At 42.4% G+C, this 19717-nt stretch overlaps 1 protein-coding gene across 2 annotated transcripts in view; it reads left to right on the top strand.

Moving 5' to 3' along the window:
• The window catches only part of CTNNAL1 (catenin alpha like 1), a 165714-nt gene that overhangs the window by 68342 nt on the left and 77655 nt on the right, over positions 1–19717 (top strand). For both annotated transcript variants that reach the window (XM_030551619.1, XM_030551620.1), the window contains exon 4: positions 10260–10379. In XM_030551619.1, the coding sequence (XP_030407479.1) occupies positions 10260–10379 (120 nt within the window). The remainder of the gene's footprint in view (positions 1–10259; positions 10380–19717) is intronic.

Here is a 19717-nt window from a genome sequence, read left to right as displayed (position 1 = left end):
GAGGGTTTTGCAGTTGATTTTTTCCCCCTAAAGCAATGTGCTTGTCTGCTGGCATGTGTCCAGTCAACGATTTGTTTTTTCTTATGACTATGTTTGGGTATGTGGTAGTTGTAGGTGGTGGTGTCTTGTTATGAAAGAATTCCTTGTGGCGGAGTCGGCATAAGAATTGTTCTAGCTCTCCACATGGTAGCATGGTATCAGGTTTTTTTGCTGGAGCAGAAGTTCAGTCTCTTGAGGAGCCTGAACTCTGTATTTCAGTCCGGTTAGGGGTAATCACTTTAGGTTGATGATGATGTTGGGGTAACATATCCATGTGGTTGGTCCTGGTGTCATGGTTTCTCCTGGAGGTGGTGGTCTGTTGGCAGTTGAGTTGTTGTAGTTGGTTCTACTTTTTGATTGTGTTGAATGGCATTTTTTTGATAGCTGTGTCACAACATGTGGTGTAACTTATCCAGTGCATCAGATGCCCCAACAACAACTATGTGATGAAATCAGATAATCACTATGCTCTTGAATGAACTCTCTCAGGAAAAATAATAACCCCAAATCCTATCACCAATGAACGAACATTTTTCACAAACTGATCACTCCATATATGACCTCTCACTCCTCATCCTCAAAAGAAACCTGCACAACACCTTCAAAAGATGAGCCTGGGAACTTAAATCCATAACTCTGCTGGAAACTAAAATTAATGGACTGAATAGAAACACTGATTTTTAAGGCTCATAACAATTTGTAACACACCCTACTGCCTGCTAATTCTTAATTGCCCATTTTATTTGACGTGGTCATTTTCTACATGTGTTTACCACTTATGCTTAACAATCTGTCCCATCTTGTATTTCACTGTGACACTCTGGTTACTTTTTTTCCAGACTTCAGAAAGAGCTCTGTGAAGCCCGAAAGCGTGTCCCTTCAATCAACAGAAGTTGGTGCAATAAAAAGTATTACCTCATCTACCCTGTGTGTCTCATATCGTGGGCCCAATATGGCTACAACAACACTGCAAACACAAATGTTATATGATTTAACACTTTAAGTCTTAAATTTCATCAATTGGTGTCATTTTTTTTGGAAATATACCTTTATTTTAATGTTGATTATTTCATGTATACAATTAATCAAACTGAAGTGCAAGAAATAAAGCCAAATGGTAATACTAGGACTGTCAAGTGATTAAAAAAATTAATTAATCGCATGATTTAAATTTTTTTAAATAGATGGTATTCTATTGTTTTTGGATGTTTATTACATTTCAAATATTAATTTCACTTACAACACAGAATACAAAGTATACAGTGCTCACTTTATAATTATATTTGATTACAAATATTTGCACTGTAAAAAAACAAAAACAAAAAATATTTTCCAGTTTACCTCATCATACAAGTACTGCAGTTCAATCTCTTCATCATGAAAGTCGAACTTACAAATGTAGAATTAGGCACAAAAAAAACTGCATTCAAAAATAAAACCATGTAAAACTTTAGAGCCTACAAGTTCACTCAGTCCTGCTTTTTGATCAGCCAATGACTCAGACAAACAAGGTTGATTACAATTTTCAGGAGATAATGCTGCTTGCTTCATGTCTAAAATGTCACCTGAAAGTGAAAACAAGCGTTCACATGGCACTGTTGTAGCTGGTGTTTCAAGATATTTACATGCCAAATGCGCTAAAGATTCATATCTCCCTTCATGCTTCAACCACCATTCCATAGGACATGCTTCCATGCTGATAACGGGTTCTGCCTGATAATGATCCAAAGCAATGCGGACTGACGCATGTTCATTTTCATCATCTGAGTCAAATGCCATCAGCAGAAGGTTGATTTTCATTTTGGGTGGTTTGGGTCCTGTTTCCACATCAGAGTGTTGCCTTTGAAGCATGCTTTTAGAAGTCTGAACACCTCGTCCATCTCAGATTTTGAATGGCACTTCAGATTCTTAAACCTTGGGTTGAGTGCTGTAACTATTTTTAGAAATCTCACATTGGTACCTTCTTTTCGCTTTGTCAAATCTGGAGTGAAAGTATTTTTAAAACAAATATGCTGGGTCATCATCTGAGACTGCTATAATGTACAGAAATGTATGCAGAATGCAGGTGAAACAGAGCAGGAGACATACAATTCTCACAAGGAGTACAGTCAAAATTTAATCGACACTTTTTTTTTTTAACAAGCATCATCAGCGTGGAGTTGTCCTCTGGAATGGTGGTCGAAGCGTGAAGGGGCATACAAATGTTTAGCATATCTGACATGTAAAGGTCTTGCATCGCCAGCTATAAAAATACCATGTGAATGCCTGTTCTCACTTTCAGGTGACATTGTAAATAAGAAGCAGGCAGCATTATCTCCGGTCAATGTAAACAAACTTGTTTGTCTTAGCGATTGGTAGAATAAGCAGGACTGAGTGAACTTGTAGGCTCTAAAGTTTTACACTGTTTTGTTTCTGAGTGCAGTTATGTAACAAAAAAAGTCTGCATTTGTAAGTTACGCTTTCAGGATAGAGATTGCACTACTCTACTTGTATAAGGTGAATTGAAAAATACTATTTCTTATCATTTTTACAGTGCATGTATTTGTAATAAAAAATCATATAAAGTGAGCACTGTGCACTTCGTATTCTGTGTTGTAATTGAAATAAATATTGAAAATGTAGAAAAATATCCAAAAATATTAAATAAATTTCAATTGGTACTCTTTTAAGTGTGATAATTGATTTTTTCAATCGCTATTAATTTTTTTGAGTTAATTGTGTGAGTTAACTGTGATTCATTGACAGCCTTAGTAATACATTAAAATTAGTAAATTAGAAATGTTCTGTAAAGGCGAACCCTATGATGCCATTGTTGTGTTAGTGACAGTAACTTGAAGGATTCTTATTTCTAAGTGTAGTCCTTAGCAGATTCAACTATGCCTGTTCCTACTTGGAATATTGATGGTCCTACTGCTGTCATCCATCTTTGGCAATCAAATACGTAAATAAATGAGAATGTGATCTGCATGGTACAAGACACCAAGATAAGTCTAAGCAAGAAGTATGGGAATTAAACAAGAAGAGCTGGAAGTATTCATACATAAGCTAAATGCTATGCCTTAATTGGCAGCACAGGGACTTGGCATATGTCTGGCATATTGGTATAGAGGAGTATAAATTGTTCAGGAAGAACAGGCACGATAAAAAGGGAATAGGTGCTGTATACAGTCTTGATGTATAATGCACTTGATTTGAGGTCCAGAAGGAGGTGAGAGGCAGATCAGTTGAAAGTCTCTGTGAAAAGATATAAAAAGGGTTTAAAAAAAAGGAGCGGGGGGCGACATCATGGCAGTGGTCTATTGTAGACCACCAAATTGGGAAGGTGAGGTGGATGAAGTATTTCTAGAACAAGTAATAGAAATATTGAAAACACAAGACCTGGTTGTAATGGAGGACTTCAACTGCCTAGAGAGCTGTTGGAAAAATAATATGGCAAAACACAGTATTTCCAGTAAGTTCTTGGAATGTATTGGGGACAACATTTTTGTTTCAGAATGTCAAGAAGTGACCAGAGTGACACCATTTTAGATTTAATTCTGAGCAACAGGGTGGAATTGGTGGCAACTGTGAAGGTGGAAGGCAATTTAGGTGAAAGTGATAATGAAATGATAGCTGTCGTGATTCCAAGGAAAGGAAGGAGTTAGAGCATCAGAATAAGGATAATTGACCTCAGAAAAAGCAGAGTGCAGCAAATGCAGAGAACTGGTGGAAAGAAACTCTAAGGAAAAAAGTTGTTTAGGAGAGTTGGCAGTTTTTCAAGGAGACTATATTAAAAGCAAAACTGCAAACTCTCTTGATGCAAGGAAAAAGTTGGAAAAATAGTAAGATGCCACTATGGCTCCATGAGGTGCTCTTTAATGACCTGAAAATCAAAAAGCAATTTTACAAAAAGTGGAAATTTGGATGAATTGCTGAGAAGGATTACAAAAGAATAGCACAAGAATGTAGGGATAAAATCAGAAAGACCAGAGCACAAAATGAATTACACCAAGCAAGAGCCATACAAGGAAACAGAAGAGGTTTAATACATTAGCAGCAAGAGAAGGATGAAGGAAAGTGTAGGTCTTCTGCTTAATGGAGAAGGAGAGCTAAAAATTGAGGACATCTTGAAAATGAGGTGTTTAATGCCTATTTTACTGAAGTCTTCACAAAAAACATTAATGGTGACCAGATACTCAGCATAATTACTAATAACATCAAGGGCGAAGGAACACAAACCAAAGCAGGGAAAGAATGGCTATCTAAACAATATTTAGCTAAGTTAGATATATTCAAATTGGTAGGGCCTGATGAAATTCATCCTAGAGTCCTTAAGGAACTAGCTGAAGCAATCTCAGTACCGTTAGCAGTTGTGTTTAAAAACTCATGGAGGACTGGTGAGGCCCAGAGGTCTGGAGAAGAGCAAACATAGTACCAGTCTTTAAAAAGGGGAACAAAGAGAACATGAGACATTATAGACTAGTCAGTCTAAGGCCATGTCTACATCTAAAATTTTGCAGCGCTGGTTGTTACAGCTGTATTAGTACAGCTGTATAGGGCCAGCGCTGCAGAGTGGCCACACTTACAGCAACCAGCGCTGCAAGTGGTGTTAGATGTGGCCACACTGCAGCGCTGTTGGGCGGCTTCAAGGGGGGTTCGGGGAACGCGAGAGCAAACCAGGAAAGGAGACCAGCTTCGCCGCGGTTTGCTCTCGCGTTCCCCGAACCACCCTGCAAACCGCAGGGAAGGAGACCTGCTTGCTCGGGGGTTCGGGGAACGAGAGAGCAAACCGGGAAAGGAGACCAGCTTCGCCGCGGTTTGCTCTCGCGTTCCCCGAACCACCCTGCAAACCGCAGGGAAGGAGACCTGCTTGTTCGGGGAACGCGAGAGCAAACCGCGGCGAAGCTGGTCTCCTTTCCCGGTTTGCTCTCGCGTTCTCCGAACCACCCTGCAAACCGCAGGGAAGGAGACCTGCTTGCTCGGGGTTCGGGGAACGAGAGAGCAAACCGGGAAAGGAGACCAGCTTCGCCGCGGTTTGCTCTCGCGTTCCCCGAACCACCCTGCAAACCGTAGGGAAGGAGACCTGCTTGTTCGGGGAACGCGAGAGCAAACCGGGGAAGGAGACCAGCTTCGCCGCGGTTTGCTCTCGCATTCCCGGAACCACCCAGCAAACCTCAGGGAAGGAGACCCGCTTGCTCGGGGTTCGGGGAACGCGAGAGCAAGCTGGGGAAGGAGACCAGTTTGATTACCAGAGGCTTCCTCAGGTATGCTGGGATACCTGCTTATTCCACGGAGGTCAAGAAAAGCGCTGGTAAGTGTCTATACTTGATTACCAGCGCTGGATCACCAGCGCTGGATCCTCTACACCCGAGACAAAACGGGAGTACGGCCAGCGCTGCAAACAGGGAGTTGCAGCGCTGATGGTGCCCTGCAGATGTGTACACCTCCTAAGTTGCAGCGCTGTAACTCCCTCACCAGCGCTGCAACTTTCTGATGTAGACAAGCCCAGTCTAAGTTTGATACCTGGAGAGATACTGGAACACATTATTAAAAAAACAATTTGTAAGCATCTAGAGGATAATAGGGTTATAAAGACTATTCAACTCGGATTTTTCAAGAACAAATCATGCCAAAACAACCTAATTTTCCTTCTTGGGCAGGGTTTCTGACCTAGTGGATAGGAGGGAAGTAAATACACTGGATATATCTTGATTTTCAGTAAAGCTTTTGACACAATCTCACATGACGTTGTCATAAGCAAACTGGTGAAATATGGTCTATGTGAAATTATTGTAAGGTAGATACACAACTGCTTGAAAGACCATAAAAACTAGTTACCAATGGTTTGCTTTCAAACTGGGAGGGCATATCTAGTGAAGTCTCGTTGGGGCCAGTCTTGGGTTTGGTACTGGTCAATATTTTCATTAATGGAATGAAGTATTAAATTGGCAGATGACACTAAGATGGGAAGAGAGTTATAAGCACTTTGGAGAGCAGAATTAAAATTCCAAGTGATCATGACAAATTGGAGAATTGGTCTGAATTCAACAAGATTAAATTCAGTAAAGAGAAAAGCAAAGTACTTCAAATGCTCAGCTACAAAATAGAGAATAACTGGCTAGACAATAGTACAGCTGAAAAACATCAAGGGCTTATAGTGAATCATGAGTATGAGTCATAAGTGTGGTGCAGCTGCAAGAATGCTAATGTCACTCTGGAATGTATTAACAGGAGTTTTGTATGTGAGATGTGGGAGATAATTGTCCTGCTCTACTCGGCATTGGTGAAGATTCAGCTGGAGTACTGTATTTAGTTCTCGGTACCACACTTTAGGAAAGATCATAGAAGATTAGGGTTGGAAGAGACCCAGGAGGTCATCTAGTTCAATTCCCTGCTCAAAGCAGGATCAACACCAACAAAATCATCCTAGCCAGGGCTTTGTCAAGCTGGGCCTTAAAAACCTTTAAGGATAGAGATTCCACCATCTTCCTAGTGAAATAGTGTTTCATAATATCCAACCTAGACCTCTTCCCCACTGCAGCTTGAGGCCGTTGCTCCTTGTTCTGTCATCTGCCATCACTGAGAACACCCTAACTCCATCCTCAATGGAACCCCCCTTCAGGTAGTTGAAGGCTGCTGTCAAATCCCCCTCACTCTTCTCTTCTGCAAATTAAATAACCCCAGTTCCCTCACCCTCTCCTCGTAAGTCATGTGCCCCAGCCCCCTAATCATTTTCATTGCCCTCCACTGGACTCTCTACAATTTGTCTACATCCCTTCTGTAGTGGGGGGACCAAAACTGGACGCAATACTCCAGGTGTGGCCTCACTAGTGCCAAATAGAGGGGAATAATCACTTCCCTCGATTTGCTGACAATTCTGCTAATACAGCCCAATATGCCATTGGCCTTCTTGGCAACAAGGGCACACTGCTGACTCATATTCAGCTTCTTATCCACTATAACCCCCAGGTCCTTTTCTGCAGAACTGCTGCTTAGCATGTGGACAAGTCCAAGAAAGTCCAAACTGTTCCCTCTAAGGTGTGTGCTTGCATAGCCGCCCAGGAGACCATCAAGGTCCATGCATCTGATTACTACAGCCCTACAGGCGTGTGCACATGGGTGTAGCCACGGTGGAGCGTAGAGTGAGGTGGGGAATAGGGGATAGGTGGGGGGTGGTGATGGGGAGCATGAGGCATGCAGGTCTATGGTGGGGTGGCACCTCGTCCCAGCCTTGGGGCTGTAGTGAGGAGAAACACCTGCCCCCCAGCTCCAGGGCTGCGGTGGGGACGGGAGAGAGGCCTCTTCCCCGCAGAGTCCCTTCTGCCCTCTAAGACTCCTGACTGCACCCATCCAGGAGCTCTCACACACACAGCTCCACCAAGCTCGCCCTCAGAAAGTGCTCACATCTGCAGCAGAGACGCATGTGCAAAATATCTGCTTTTCCTCTGCCCTGCAGCGTCCTCCTTGGCACCCGATCTCGCCGGATATCACAATAACAGATGTAAAATAAATCATACAGGAACCCCTCTGCTGGGCTACCCTAATCCTGTGTCCAGGACCCTGCTGGGTTCCCTTATTACAGACAAATGGTCCCCTCCTGGTCATTTGCGCTGTTAAATGTCCCAGGCACTTTCTCCAGATGGAGAGTGCTTCACATCTGAGAGATGTCCAAGTTTCCTTCTAAACACACACACACCATCCTGTCACCACATAAACCCCAGCCAGCTCAGGCAGGCATTTTTCTCGCTTTCACTTTTCTATAGTTCCCCAATAAATGATTCTGAGTAGCGCTGTTCCTTTGTATAGGCAGCCAAGCCTCCAGACGTTACACATTTCAGATCTGGCAGCACCGACATAAGAATATATCAATATATGCATTGCACATGTGTTGTTTGTTAAATATTTCTACCATGCAATTTTGCGACTGACAGACTTTGGGTGTTCAGTTGTGGATTACAGAATATATGTATATTTCTTCAGTTAAGTTAAACACACACACTCACCTCCTTGCTGTCATTCATCTGAGCGGTGCCTGCAGTAATCTAATAACCCGTTTTATAGGTCAGACAAGAGCCATGAAGATAGGAATTGGATAATTTACATGAAATCTCTTTTTTTCTAAGGGAGATACTGAATTACAGCAATTAAATGTTTCTGTTCTTTGTTCTGCGGTGCCTCTGTTTACACATGATTTATGGGTATAAGCAGTATTTTATCTGCCAAAAATATATACCTTATTGAGTCTGAGCCACATCCTAAACCAAGATTTATATAAAACTGTGAAATACCACAAATTACTACCTCTAGCCAAATCAAAAATACCTTCAAGACACCATAGTTTTCATTTCCTTTGGGTGAGGAATCTCAGTTTAGATTCAGCTGTGCATGGCCAGCCACTAAAATTAAATTCTGAACAAAGGGAACTGCAACCTGAAATACGGGTTGCACATTATAGGATTTCATTGTTTTCTGCCCTTCAGAAAAGCCTGTTATGTGCATAAGACTTCAGTCTATGCATTTGCAATAGTGATGAGGAAGCTATTCTAATAGGATTCCAAATCCTTAGCTATTGTAAATCGAAGTAGTTTCAGTGACATCCTGGTGGTTGCACACCAGCAGAGGATTTGGCCCTAAATGTCAGATTCCAGGAAATCTGTATGATCCTCTTCACATATACCATTGGTACCTTTTGAAAAATATATAGGTTTTTTGTGCCTATTGGTGGTGCACATCTGCACGTTACCTCGATATTGATGCTGCAAAAATCATTCTGCTAATGGATGGAAAAAATTAAAGGGAACATTGAGTCCAGAGGGGATCAACAAAAATGATGAAAGGTGTTCAGAAACCCTGACCTATGAGGAAAGGTTAAAAAAAAACAAACTGGGCATGTATAGTCTTAAGAAAAGAAGACTGAGGAGGGACCTGATAAGTCTTTAAATATGTTAACTGCTGTTTTAAAAAGGGCTGTGGTCAGTTGTTCTCCATGTCCACTAAAGGTAGGACAAGAAGGTAGGGCTTAATCTGCAGCATGGGAGATATAGGTTTGATGTATGTAGAAAGTTCTTCTGAATGAAAGTACCTAAGCTCTGTAATAAGCTTAGAGAGGTTATGGAATGCCCATCATTGGAGATTTTTAAGGCTAGGTTGGAAAACTACCTGTAAGGGATGGTCTAAGGCAGTGGTCCTCAAATTGTGGGGCGCAGGGCCGCCCGCCCGCCCCAGGATGGTGCAGAGGAACTTTCAGGGAGTGTGGAGGGGAAGGGAAGAGTGTTACCCAGCCCTGACCGTGGTTCCCATCAGGTTCTGGGGGGTGGCAGAAAAAGTCTGGGCTAGGGTTACTTGGTCCTTCCTCAGTGCAGGGGGCTGGACTTTGATCTCTCAAGGTCCCTTCCAGCCCTACATTTCTATGATTCTTTTAAAAATCTGCCCTGAAGTGTAGACCATTCGTTTTCAACAAGGGTGGGGGCTGTGTGCTGCTTTAGGCGGCTCACAGGGCACCGTGACTGGTGCCCCAAGCCCCAGTGCTTCCTGTGAGGCTAAAGCCTGGAGCTGTTGGCTGAATCCTGGAGCCCCATGCCCAGGCACCCCCACCATGGGGCTAAAGCCAGGAGCTGCAGGGCTAAAGCTCCCATAGGGCTGAAGCCTGCAGCCATGGGGCTGAAATAGCATGCTTGGACTTTGAAAATCGTTTTTAAAAATAGGTAAACTGGATATTCTGAAACTTATTGCTTCAGATACTGGGAGAAAAGAGAAATGGTTTTGTTCTGAGAGGAAGGGATTATAAAATTTTTATCCTTGTTGGCTTTCAGAACAAATGGGTCTCATTTTGAGTGAAACAGAATGATTAAAATATTTTTCCATCTACAAGAAAAGAGCTTTTTACAACCTCTTTCTTCATTTTTAACACTTGAAATAATGGTCCTACATAACCCAATTTATCTGTATAATCCAAGCACTCTGTCTCTCGACTAATAGTATTTGTTAGTCAAATTTCCTTCTTCTCTGTTTACCAAAGGAGCAGTTTTATTGAAAAGCTTTGTTAAAGATGAAATTAAGAAAGTAAATAATTACTATTCATTAATAGATAAAATGTAGCTTAATATGTAAATGTACGAAAATCTGCTTTAGAAGCTTCTGCACAACACTTTCTATACTTTTAGGAATTTTATCTTACTCTACTGCAGTTTTACAGGTTACCAATAGCCATCATAACTATTTTCTTCAACATATTATTACAGGTTCTTGCAACAATGGAACAGCTAGAGAAAGTGAGTAGTTTTCAAGAGTTTGTGCAAATATTCAGTCAGTTTGGAAATGAAATGGTGGAGTTCGCCCATTTAACTGGAGACCGACAAAATGTAAGTACTGATGAAAAGCTTCAAGGTTTATTCCAAGTAACTGTGACTTTTGGCTGTATTCAACAGTGGAGTCTGGATTCTTTTTTTAAAGAAAAATGATTGTGGTGTGGCTACAAAAAACAATGAATCCTTATCCTGCAGATGTTTCCACAACCCAGTTTTCTCTCCCCTGCTCTCACTGAGGCGCACCATTCTTAGCGAATCACTTTCCAAAAGCAAGGGGAGGAATTATGTAAATAGCCTGCTCTGGCATCTGATAACCAAAGTGCCAGTATGTTATCATTTGAAAGCTGCCAAAACAGGTGCTTAACTCCATGTTCTTGTTACTTAATACCTTGCATGTAACACAGAAGAGCACCTTCTCAGCAATCAAATGAAGACTGTGATCTGTTTGCGTATTTCTTGCTGAAGTTATTGCAAAATTTTGAGTTTCTTTGGAGAATGTGGCCTGATCACGGATGTTTAATTCTGCTTTAATCCATCAGCAACTGTTTTGAAGGAATATAAGGAAGCCAGGCCTCTTTCCTGAAATGGTCATTTTGTAGTTTGGGCTTCAATATGCTGCTGTCTAGTAGTTTTATCAGGGGGAAACATCACTGTCGGTGTTTTCATTATGTTTAATAACACTAGGCGTGTGAGCAAAACTTTAAGTATGTTCATTGTTCTCAAGGTGAAATGTCAACATCTCAGAGACACAAAGCATTGTTTCCTTTAATGTACTCTAGAAGCGTGACCTTGTGTCCTGCATTTGTTTAATAGTTTTTAAGATTAGAAAGGACCATTATGATGATTTATCTGACTATCTGCCTAACTCAGACCAGTTAATTTCACTCAATAATTCTTGCATCAAGCCCATTACTTCTGGCTGATGACATACAATCTTGTCATAAAGCACTTTTTTCTTTTTCTTTTCTTTTCTTTTCTTTTTCTTTCTGTCTGTCTGTCTCCTCAACACTTGCTTAATTATTACCATGATCAAGGCTTATTATGATTAAATGTAAACACTTTTCCAGAAGCTTAATGAAAAGTAGTTTGAGGGTATTTATACTTTTGCTATTCAGAAAACTATACAGTCATTGGACTATTGAACATTACTTGATTTGTGAAAATTATTGTAGAATTATGCTAAGCATAGTAATACTTTGCTTTTTTACAGCTAGATCTTGCAAAGGGATCCACTCTGGCAAACTCTTATGCCCACAATGAGCCCTGTTGAAGTCAGAAGTCTATGGATGTGGGTGCAGTTAAAGGGTTGGGGCCTTAGTAGCTTGACATTAGACATACAAATTTAACACATGCACTGTGTGCAGGGGTGTGGATGCAGAATTTCAAAAGTAATTCACATTTTTTTAAAGCTGTGCTCTACTCAGCTGCTACTAAAGACAGGTCAGAACTGTCTACTTAACAATTATGAGCGTGTTAGAGTACTGATGGAACACTGCATCTCGTTCTTTCTGTAAGGATGCTGAAAATGATTTTGTTTCAACTTTACTAGATGCCAAATAATCTTAACACCTTTTGAGGAGAACGAGTTATTGATGGCCATTATCAGAAGTGAGTCATTTTCCTAGTAGAGACTGTCCTTGCTCTAAAGAGCTTATAGTCTAAATGCCCTTCAATACCAATAAGCGTTGAGGTAAAGGAATGCAACATAAACGTAAAGTGATTTCACAGATATAAGTACCTTTTGGTTAGCATCACTACATTTCTCTTTTTTAAATTTGTTTCCTGCCTTTTTAAGTGTTTTCTAAGTAATGTGGGAAAACTTATATTTTGTTTTTTGAAGAAATTGCTTTCATATTTTTCATGTTGACAGGACAGTTTTTACATAATGCTTACTAAATATTGGTAACTGGAAAAGTTGTAGACACATTTAAAAAAAAATGAAAGTTTATAATTTGCATAAATAAATGAGCCCTGAAAGCTAAAAACAGAGTGGGGTTAAAATCCCTAAAGATACCATTATTGCAGGATTCTGACTGCTTTGTCTCAGCTCGCTGCTGTGAGACAGGCAGAACTCTACACTCAGAGCAATAAAACTTTGAAGAGCTGTGGTAGTGACCACAAAACTTGACTCTAGCAATTCCTGAAGCCTGCCAGTCAATTCTGTTACCTGGTCAGTGAAAGGGTTCCTTCTGTAGCTTGCTACCTCTTTCTTATTTCTGGATTTCCTTCTAATTCAATCTTTAGTATATCACAGGAGCCTTCTTTTCCTGCTAAATCAGGAATTATCTGGAAAGTTTCAAGTGTGATGTTTAAGCTTTGTGTTGCATTACCATAAGCAGAGAATGATTGCCCTTAAAAAGAGGGGATGGCGGCCCTTTTATGCTCACAAAACTCTTTCAGAGTTGGTAGAGTTCTGCTTGCCTCACACTAGGGGATTAAGACTAAATGTGAGAATCCTGCAAGATAACATCAGAGAGGCAGAATTATAAAGATAGTGACTTTCCTTTATATTCTATGTGGATACGTTTTTCAGTAGGGTTAAGCTTGTAGGAATTGCCTAAAAAATGCCGAGTACATAATGTCATTTGCTACAGAATCAGGTGCCTGAGTTCTAAAGGGAAGAAGTCTTTGTTGCTGTCCCGCAGAATTCTTAAGACTTCCTTCTCTTCTTTAATGCAACTCAGCAGCTGGAGAAAAGGAGGAGAGGTTACTTACCTGTACCGTAACTTGAGTTCAAGGTGTTTTATCCCGGTAGTGCTCCACCATAGGATGTGTATGTGTGGGCCTGTGCACCTTCCACTGGAGATTGTAAATAGCAGTGTCCACAGTGGATTGCCTCATGCTCCCAGGGGAGTCATATGAGGAGGCTTGGACCCATGCCCTGTCCCGTTCCTTCTAAGCTATGGTGGCTGGAAGACTCCACAGCAGATGGGAAGGAGGGCAGAAAGGTAGAGCACCCAGAGGGACAAAACATCTTGAGGAACTCAAGTTACTGTACAGGTAAGTATCTTCTCCTTGGACTGTATATCCCTATGGGTGCTTCTCCAAAGGAGCCTCCCATGCGGCATGTGAATGTGGAGGCGGGTGCTAAGGAGGCGAATTCAAGACAGTTCAGAGGACTGCATCACCAAAGATAGTGTCACCTCTGGATGCAGGTATGATCGTGTCGTGTTTGGCAAACGTGTGAACTAAGGACCAGGATGCAGCCCTGCAGATTTCTGCTGTGCCAGCATCCTAAAGGAGGGCTATAGAGAAGGACTGAGCCCTAGTCGAGTGGACTGTCAATTTGAGGGTGATGTATTCCATCAGTTTCTTAGTAAATTCAGATACGATGTGATACCCTCCGTGACAGTCTATATACCTATATGCACCTGTACTGCAGGACTATGATAAATTTTGTGCCTTATGAGATAAATTGCCTTATGAGAAATCATTTGAAAAACTCATAATTTGCTGATCATTATTGTCCTGGTTAATTGTGTAACAACATTGCACATAAAGTTATACGATTCCTCTGTATGGTATTACGAATATGTGTTCCAAGTCTGTGGGGAACAGCTACAAACCAGTTCCCCAAAGGAAAAAAGGCTGACCAGCACCTCAGCCAAGTGTCAACAAAATCAAACGGACCATCAGTTGGTTAAGTGGCTGTTCTTTGGCAGGAAAGATGTGAGTGAAAATCTACACCTTGACAAAGAAACAGCTTGAGGTTCCCATCCACAGAGACATGCTCTCTCCTGAACCTCTGCTGGTGATGATTCTCGAAGAAGATAAAGAACTATAAAAGGAGATACCCCAAATTATTCCCCCCTTTCTCTCTATCCGTGGCATCCACAGTAGCTGAAGAACAAAGGAAACAGCTTTGGACTGGGAGGGGTCCTATCTGAAAGAAATTCAGCCAGTAAGACTATTGGAACATATGAAGAGAGAGACTTTGCTTTTAATTCACTTAGCTTGTCAGGTTGGGCATTAGTTGTGTTTTACTTTTATTTTCTTGTAACCAATTCTGACTTTTATGCCTTATTACTTGTAATCACTTAAAATCTGTCTTTTTTATTAATAAACTTGTTTTATTGTTTTATCTAAAGCAGTGTGTCTGGACTGAAGTGTTCGGGAAACTTCATCTGGTATTACAGGATTTGTGCATATTATTTTCTATTAATAAAATGACAGATTTTATATGAGCTTGTATTGTCCAGGAGAGCGCTGGGCAGTACAGGATGCACATTTCTGGGAAAAGTCTAGGACTTGGAATTTGCTTGTGTCACTCTGCAGTGTAATTCATTAGTGGGTGGCAATAGCACTCACACAATATAACTGGGAGTAACTTGCATGCTGAAGGCTGTGCGTGCACGGACCAGGAATGGTAGTTATCACAGCAAAACAGTGTAAAAGGCATCCCAAGTTGGAGAACTGAGGGGACACAGCTATTCATCAGTCCAGACTGTACCCTGTGTAATGTCAGTTTGAGTGGAAATTTGCCATCCATTCATCTTGACATTTGTGGAGGGCTCTCACCATCTAATTTGTGGAGAATATCTTCCTGCCTTGAGGTATGGGGCTTAGGATAAAATACTGGTAAATGGATCTCTTGGTTGATATGAAATTTCACCTAGACTTTAGGAAGGAATTGAGGATGGGGGTGCAGCATGCCCTGGTCACAGTAGAAGATGATGTATAGTAGGTCTTCTATGAGTACCCTTAAATCGCCCATTCTTTTGGCCAAGCTGATGGCTATCAGGAATGAAGTCTTGAGGGAGAGATAGGAGAGTGAGCAGGTAGCAATTGGCCCAAAAGGGGGCCATTCCTCAAGGCGTTGAGGACCAGGTTTGAGATCCCATTGAGGTGCAGAATTCTGGGTAAGAGGGAATAAAGTGTATAAACCTGTAAAGAAGTTGCCATGGTTAGACTGGCAAAGACTGAAACCCCTTTGATAGGTGAGTGGAAGGCTGTAATGGCTGCCAGGTGTCCTCTAACTGAATTCACTGACAGACATTGTGCCTTTAGGTCCAATAGGTAATATAGGATCACTGAGAGTAGCACTTCTGAGGCTTTCAAAGAGTGGTGACAGCACCAGGAATGAAAGTATTTTCACTTTTGCAGATAAATCTTATGCGTAGTAGGTTTCCTGCTACACAAGAGGACTGACATAACATTAGCTGAGCAGTTCAACTCTATGCCCAAGAACTGCTGAGGAGCCACACTATCAGGTTCAGAGATGAGAGTTTGGGATGGTTCTGGGTGCTGGAACTCTGTGACAAGAGATTCTCTCCCCCACCAGTCCTGCCAAAGGAAAGGCAGAGAGGCATCACCACAGAGAGATGAAGCAGGTCTGAGTTCCACACTTGTTTCAGCCAAGAAGGTGCAATCAAAATAGCCATTGCGCTTTCTTGCTTCAGTTTGATTGAGGTCCTCAGGATTAGAGGTATAGGTGTATGAGCATAGAGCAGAATGCAGGACCAAGGTACCAGCACGACATCTCCCATGGAGCTCTGGCTGCATCCTTCCTTGGACCAGAAAAGGCAACATTTCACATTTGAGGTTGCAAAGAGGTTTACATTCAGGAGGCCTCAGATGTGACAGATTCTGTGGAAGTAGGAGCTGTTGAGCTCCCGCTTTTGGTCCTGATGGGAGCTCCTGCTCATTGAGTCTGCAGCTGTGTTCTAAAGGCCCAGTAAATGAACTGTAGAGCTTTCTAAGTGGTGGAAGAGACACTAGTTCCACAGCCTTGGTGGTTTTGCAAGTAAGAATTGGGAAACTTTGAAAACTCATGGCAATCGGGGGAGGTCCCAGATGACTGGAAATAGGCTAATGTAGCATCCATCTTTAGAAAAGGGAAGGAGGAGGATCCGGGGAACCAAGGGCCAGTCAGCCTCACCTCAGTCCCAGGAAAAATCATGGAGCAGGTCCTCAAGGAATCCATTTTGAAGCACTTCAAGGAGAAGAAAGTGATCAGGAACAGTCAGCATGGATTCACCAATGGCATGTCATGCCTGACTAACCTAATTGCCTTCTATGATGAGATAAGTGGGTCTGTGGTTGAGGGGAAAGCAGTGGATGAGTTATTCCTTGATTTTAGCAAAGCTTTTGATACAGTCTCCCATAGTATTCTTGCCGGCAAGTTAAAGAAGTATGGGCTGGATGAATCAACTATTGGATAGAAAGGTGGATAGATCGTCGGGCTCAACGGGTAGTGATCAGTGGCTCCAAGTCGATTTGGCAGCCCGTATCAAGCAGAGTGCACCAAGGGTCGGCCCTGGGGCCGATTTTTCAATATCTTCATTAATGATCTTGAGGATGGCATGGATTGCATCCTCAGCAAGTTTGCAGATGACACTAAACTGGGAGTAGTGGTAGATATGCTGAAGGTTAGAGAGGATGCAAAGGGACCTAGACAAATTAGAGAATTGGGCCAAAAGAAATCTGATGAGATTCAACAAGGACAAGTGCAGAGTCCTGCATTTAGGATGGAAGAATCCCATGCACTGGTACAGACTAGGGACCGAGTGGCTAGGCAGCAGTTCTGCAGAAAAGGACCTATGGGTTACTGTGGGTGAGAAGCTGGATATGAGTCAACAGTTTGCCTTTGTTGCCAAGAAGGCTAACAGCATTTTGGGCTGTATAAATAGGAGCATTGCCAGCAGATTAAGAGACGTGATCATTCCCCTCTATTCGACGTTGGTGAGGCCTCATCTGGAGTACTGTGTCCAGTTTTGGGCGCCACACTACAAAAAAGATGTGGAAAAATTGGAGAGTGTCCAGCGGAGGGCAACAAAAATGATTAGGGTGCTGGAGCACATGGTTTATGAGGAGAAGCTGAGAGCACTGGGATTATTTAGTCTGCAGAAGAGAAGAATGAAGGGGGATTGGATAGCTGCTTTCAGCTACCTGAAAGGGGGTTCCAAAGATGATGTATCTAGACTGTTCTCAGTGGTGGCAGATGACAGAACAAGGAGTAATGGTTTCAAGTTGCAGTGGGGGAGGTTTAGGTTGGATATTGGGAAAAAATTCTTCACTAGGAGGGTGGTGAAGCACTGGAATGGTTTACTTAGGGAGATGGTGGAATCTCCTTCCTTACTGGTTTTTAAGGTCCGGCTTGACGACACCCTGGCTGGGATGATTTAGTTGGGGATTGGTCCTGCTTTGAGCAGGGCGTTGGACTAGATGATCTCCTGAGGTCCCTTCCAACTCTGATATTCTATGATCTTGCTCTTCTTCGTTATGTAGTACATAGTTGTCCTGTTGTCTTCAACATTACCCCTATAGTGGTGCCTGTTGTGTCATGAAGGAAGTGCTGATATGCATAGCAGACTGCTCTTAGGTTCAGGATGTGGATATGGAATGATATCTCTTATGGGGATCATTTGCCCTGTGCTCTGGCACTTGGTTCATGCGCTCCCCCACCCCAACCCAAGAAAGAAGTGTTTGTGATGAGAATTTTCGGAAGTGGTAGATTTTCAAAAGTGGTATTCAGGGGTTGTTTCCAGTGCCTGAGAGAGTCTAGTACCTATAGAGGCACAGTGATTCATTTGGAAAGATTGTGTCTCTTTGAGGTGTATGTAGGTCTTAGCCAGGCCTGAAGGCATCTGAGATGCAGTCTTGCATGTGGTATAATGAACATGGAAGCTGACGTGATCTAGGATTGTAGACAGGCCCTTGTAGTTGTTTGGGGGTTGTGCTGTAGAGCAGAGTTCAGGCTGGATATAGTGGAAGAATCTGTCCTCAGGTTGGTAAACCTTGGTGGTTAGACTTCATCAGGGCTGCACTAGACTCCCTGTCTGCTGGACACTATTAACGTAGACTTCTTTTAGATTGATGCAGAGACCCAGAAACTGAAATAGCGCTATGGCCTTGGTCGTTGCTGACTGGGCTTCTTGGATGGAGCGACTTCTAAGGAGCCAGTCGTCCAGATATGGAAAAAATGTGATGCCCCACTAGCACAGGTGAGACGCTATTCCTGAGAGGACCTTCATAAAGACCCTTAGGACCATGGATATCCCAAGGGAAGGACACGGTTTTGGTAATGTTCTGAGTCCATTGCAAAAAGCAAAGAATGCTTGAGTGAGGGATGAACAGACACATGAAAATCGGCATCTTGGAGGTGGAGGGCAACAAACCAGCCCCCTGGTTCTTTGGGTGGGTTTATGGTAGGTAGCATCACCATCCTGAAGTACTATAATAGGATGTACGTGTTCAGATTCCTGAGCTCTAATATCAGCTTCCAACCGTCACCTCTTTTGAGAACTAGGAAATATTTGGAATAGAAACGCTTTCCAACAAATTGAGAAGGAAATAGCTTGATTGCCCCTAAGTGTGGGAGAGATTGGACTTCTTGCATTAGAAGACCTTTGTGAGAGAGATCCCTGAAGAGGAAGAAAGGAAGGATGGGCGGGATAGAATGGCAATGAATGGAGTATCCTAGAATCCACTTGTCTGTGGTGATAAGCTCCCAGATATGTAGGGAATGGAATGGGCAATCTCTAGGAGGAGGATAGATGGCAGAATGGTGCAGTTAGTAGATCTGTAGGAAAAGATTGTTTGAGTCCTTTGACCATGTTGTTAAAATAATCACTTAGAGAAAGGTGCAGGCTGGGTGGTTGTAGAGGAGGGTAATCCTTTTCTGGGGGCTTTGTAGACGTGTTGCAGATTGTACTAGAATGGTGGCTAAGGACTGTGAAGCCATGTCAGTGTCACTGAGCGTAGCCTACAGGGAAGCTTTAGCAGTCAACTGAGCCTCTGAAATGAGGGCTGGAAATTGTTCATTTTGCTCTTGTGGCAGTTTGTCATGGTATAATTCCCCACTCTGAACCTTAGCGTCCAAAAGATGGGGTACCAGTATGAATTCCTCTAAGCTTAATTACCAGCTTAGTACTTGTAGCGCTGCCACCAACCAGTAATTCCAGTGCCTGATACACTCTGGTCCCCCCCAAGACCCAGACCCTCTGTTCTTAACACAAGGAAAGTAAACCCTTTCCCTCACCGTTCCCTCTCCCAGGCGTCCCCTCCGTGGGTTACCCTGGAAGTTCACTGTGATTCAAACTCCTTGAATCTTAAAACAGAGAGGAAAATTCACCTTCCCCCCTCCTTCTCTCTCCCCCTCCCAGATTCTCCCTGAGAAAGAAAGTAATCCTAACACAGAGAGAAAATTAACCTTTCTCTCCCCCTTCCCTCCTTTCTCCCCACCAATTCCCTGGTGGATCCAGACCCAGTCCCTTGGGGTCTCACCAGAATAAAAAAACAATCAGGTTCTTAAACAAGACAAGCTTTTAATTAAAGAAAGAAAAAACAGTAAAAAATATCTTTGTAAATTAAAAATGGAATAGGTACAGGGTCTTTCAGCTGTATCGGAGAGATTGGAGAGAAAACTGGTTGCACGTCTGGTCTCTCTGAGC

The sequence above is a fragment of the Gopherus evgoodei genome, chromosome 2, assembly GCF_007399415.2.
Source record: "Gopherus evgoodei ecotype Sinaloan lineage chromosome 2, rGopEvg1_v1.p, whole genome shotgun sequence".
NCBI lineage: Eukaryota > Metazoa > Chordata > Testudines > Testudinidae > Gopherus > Gopherus evgoodei.
Note: the sequence above shows the minus strand (reverse complement) of the source record. Positions and strands in the feature narration are given on the sequence as shown.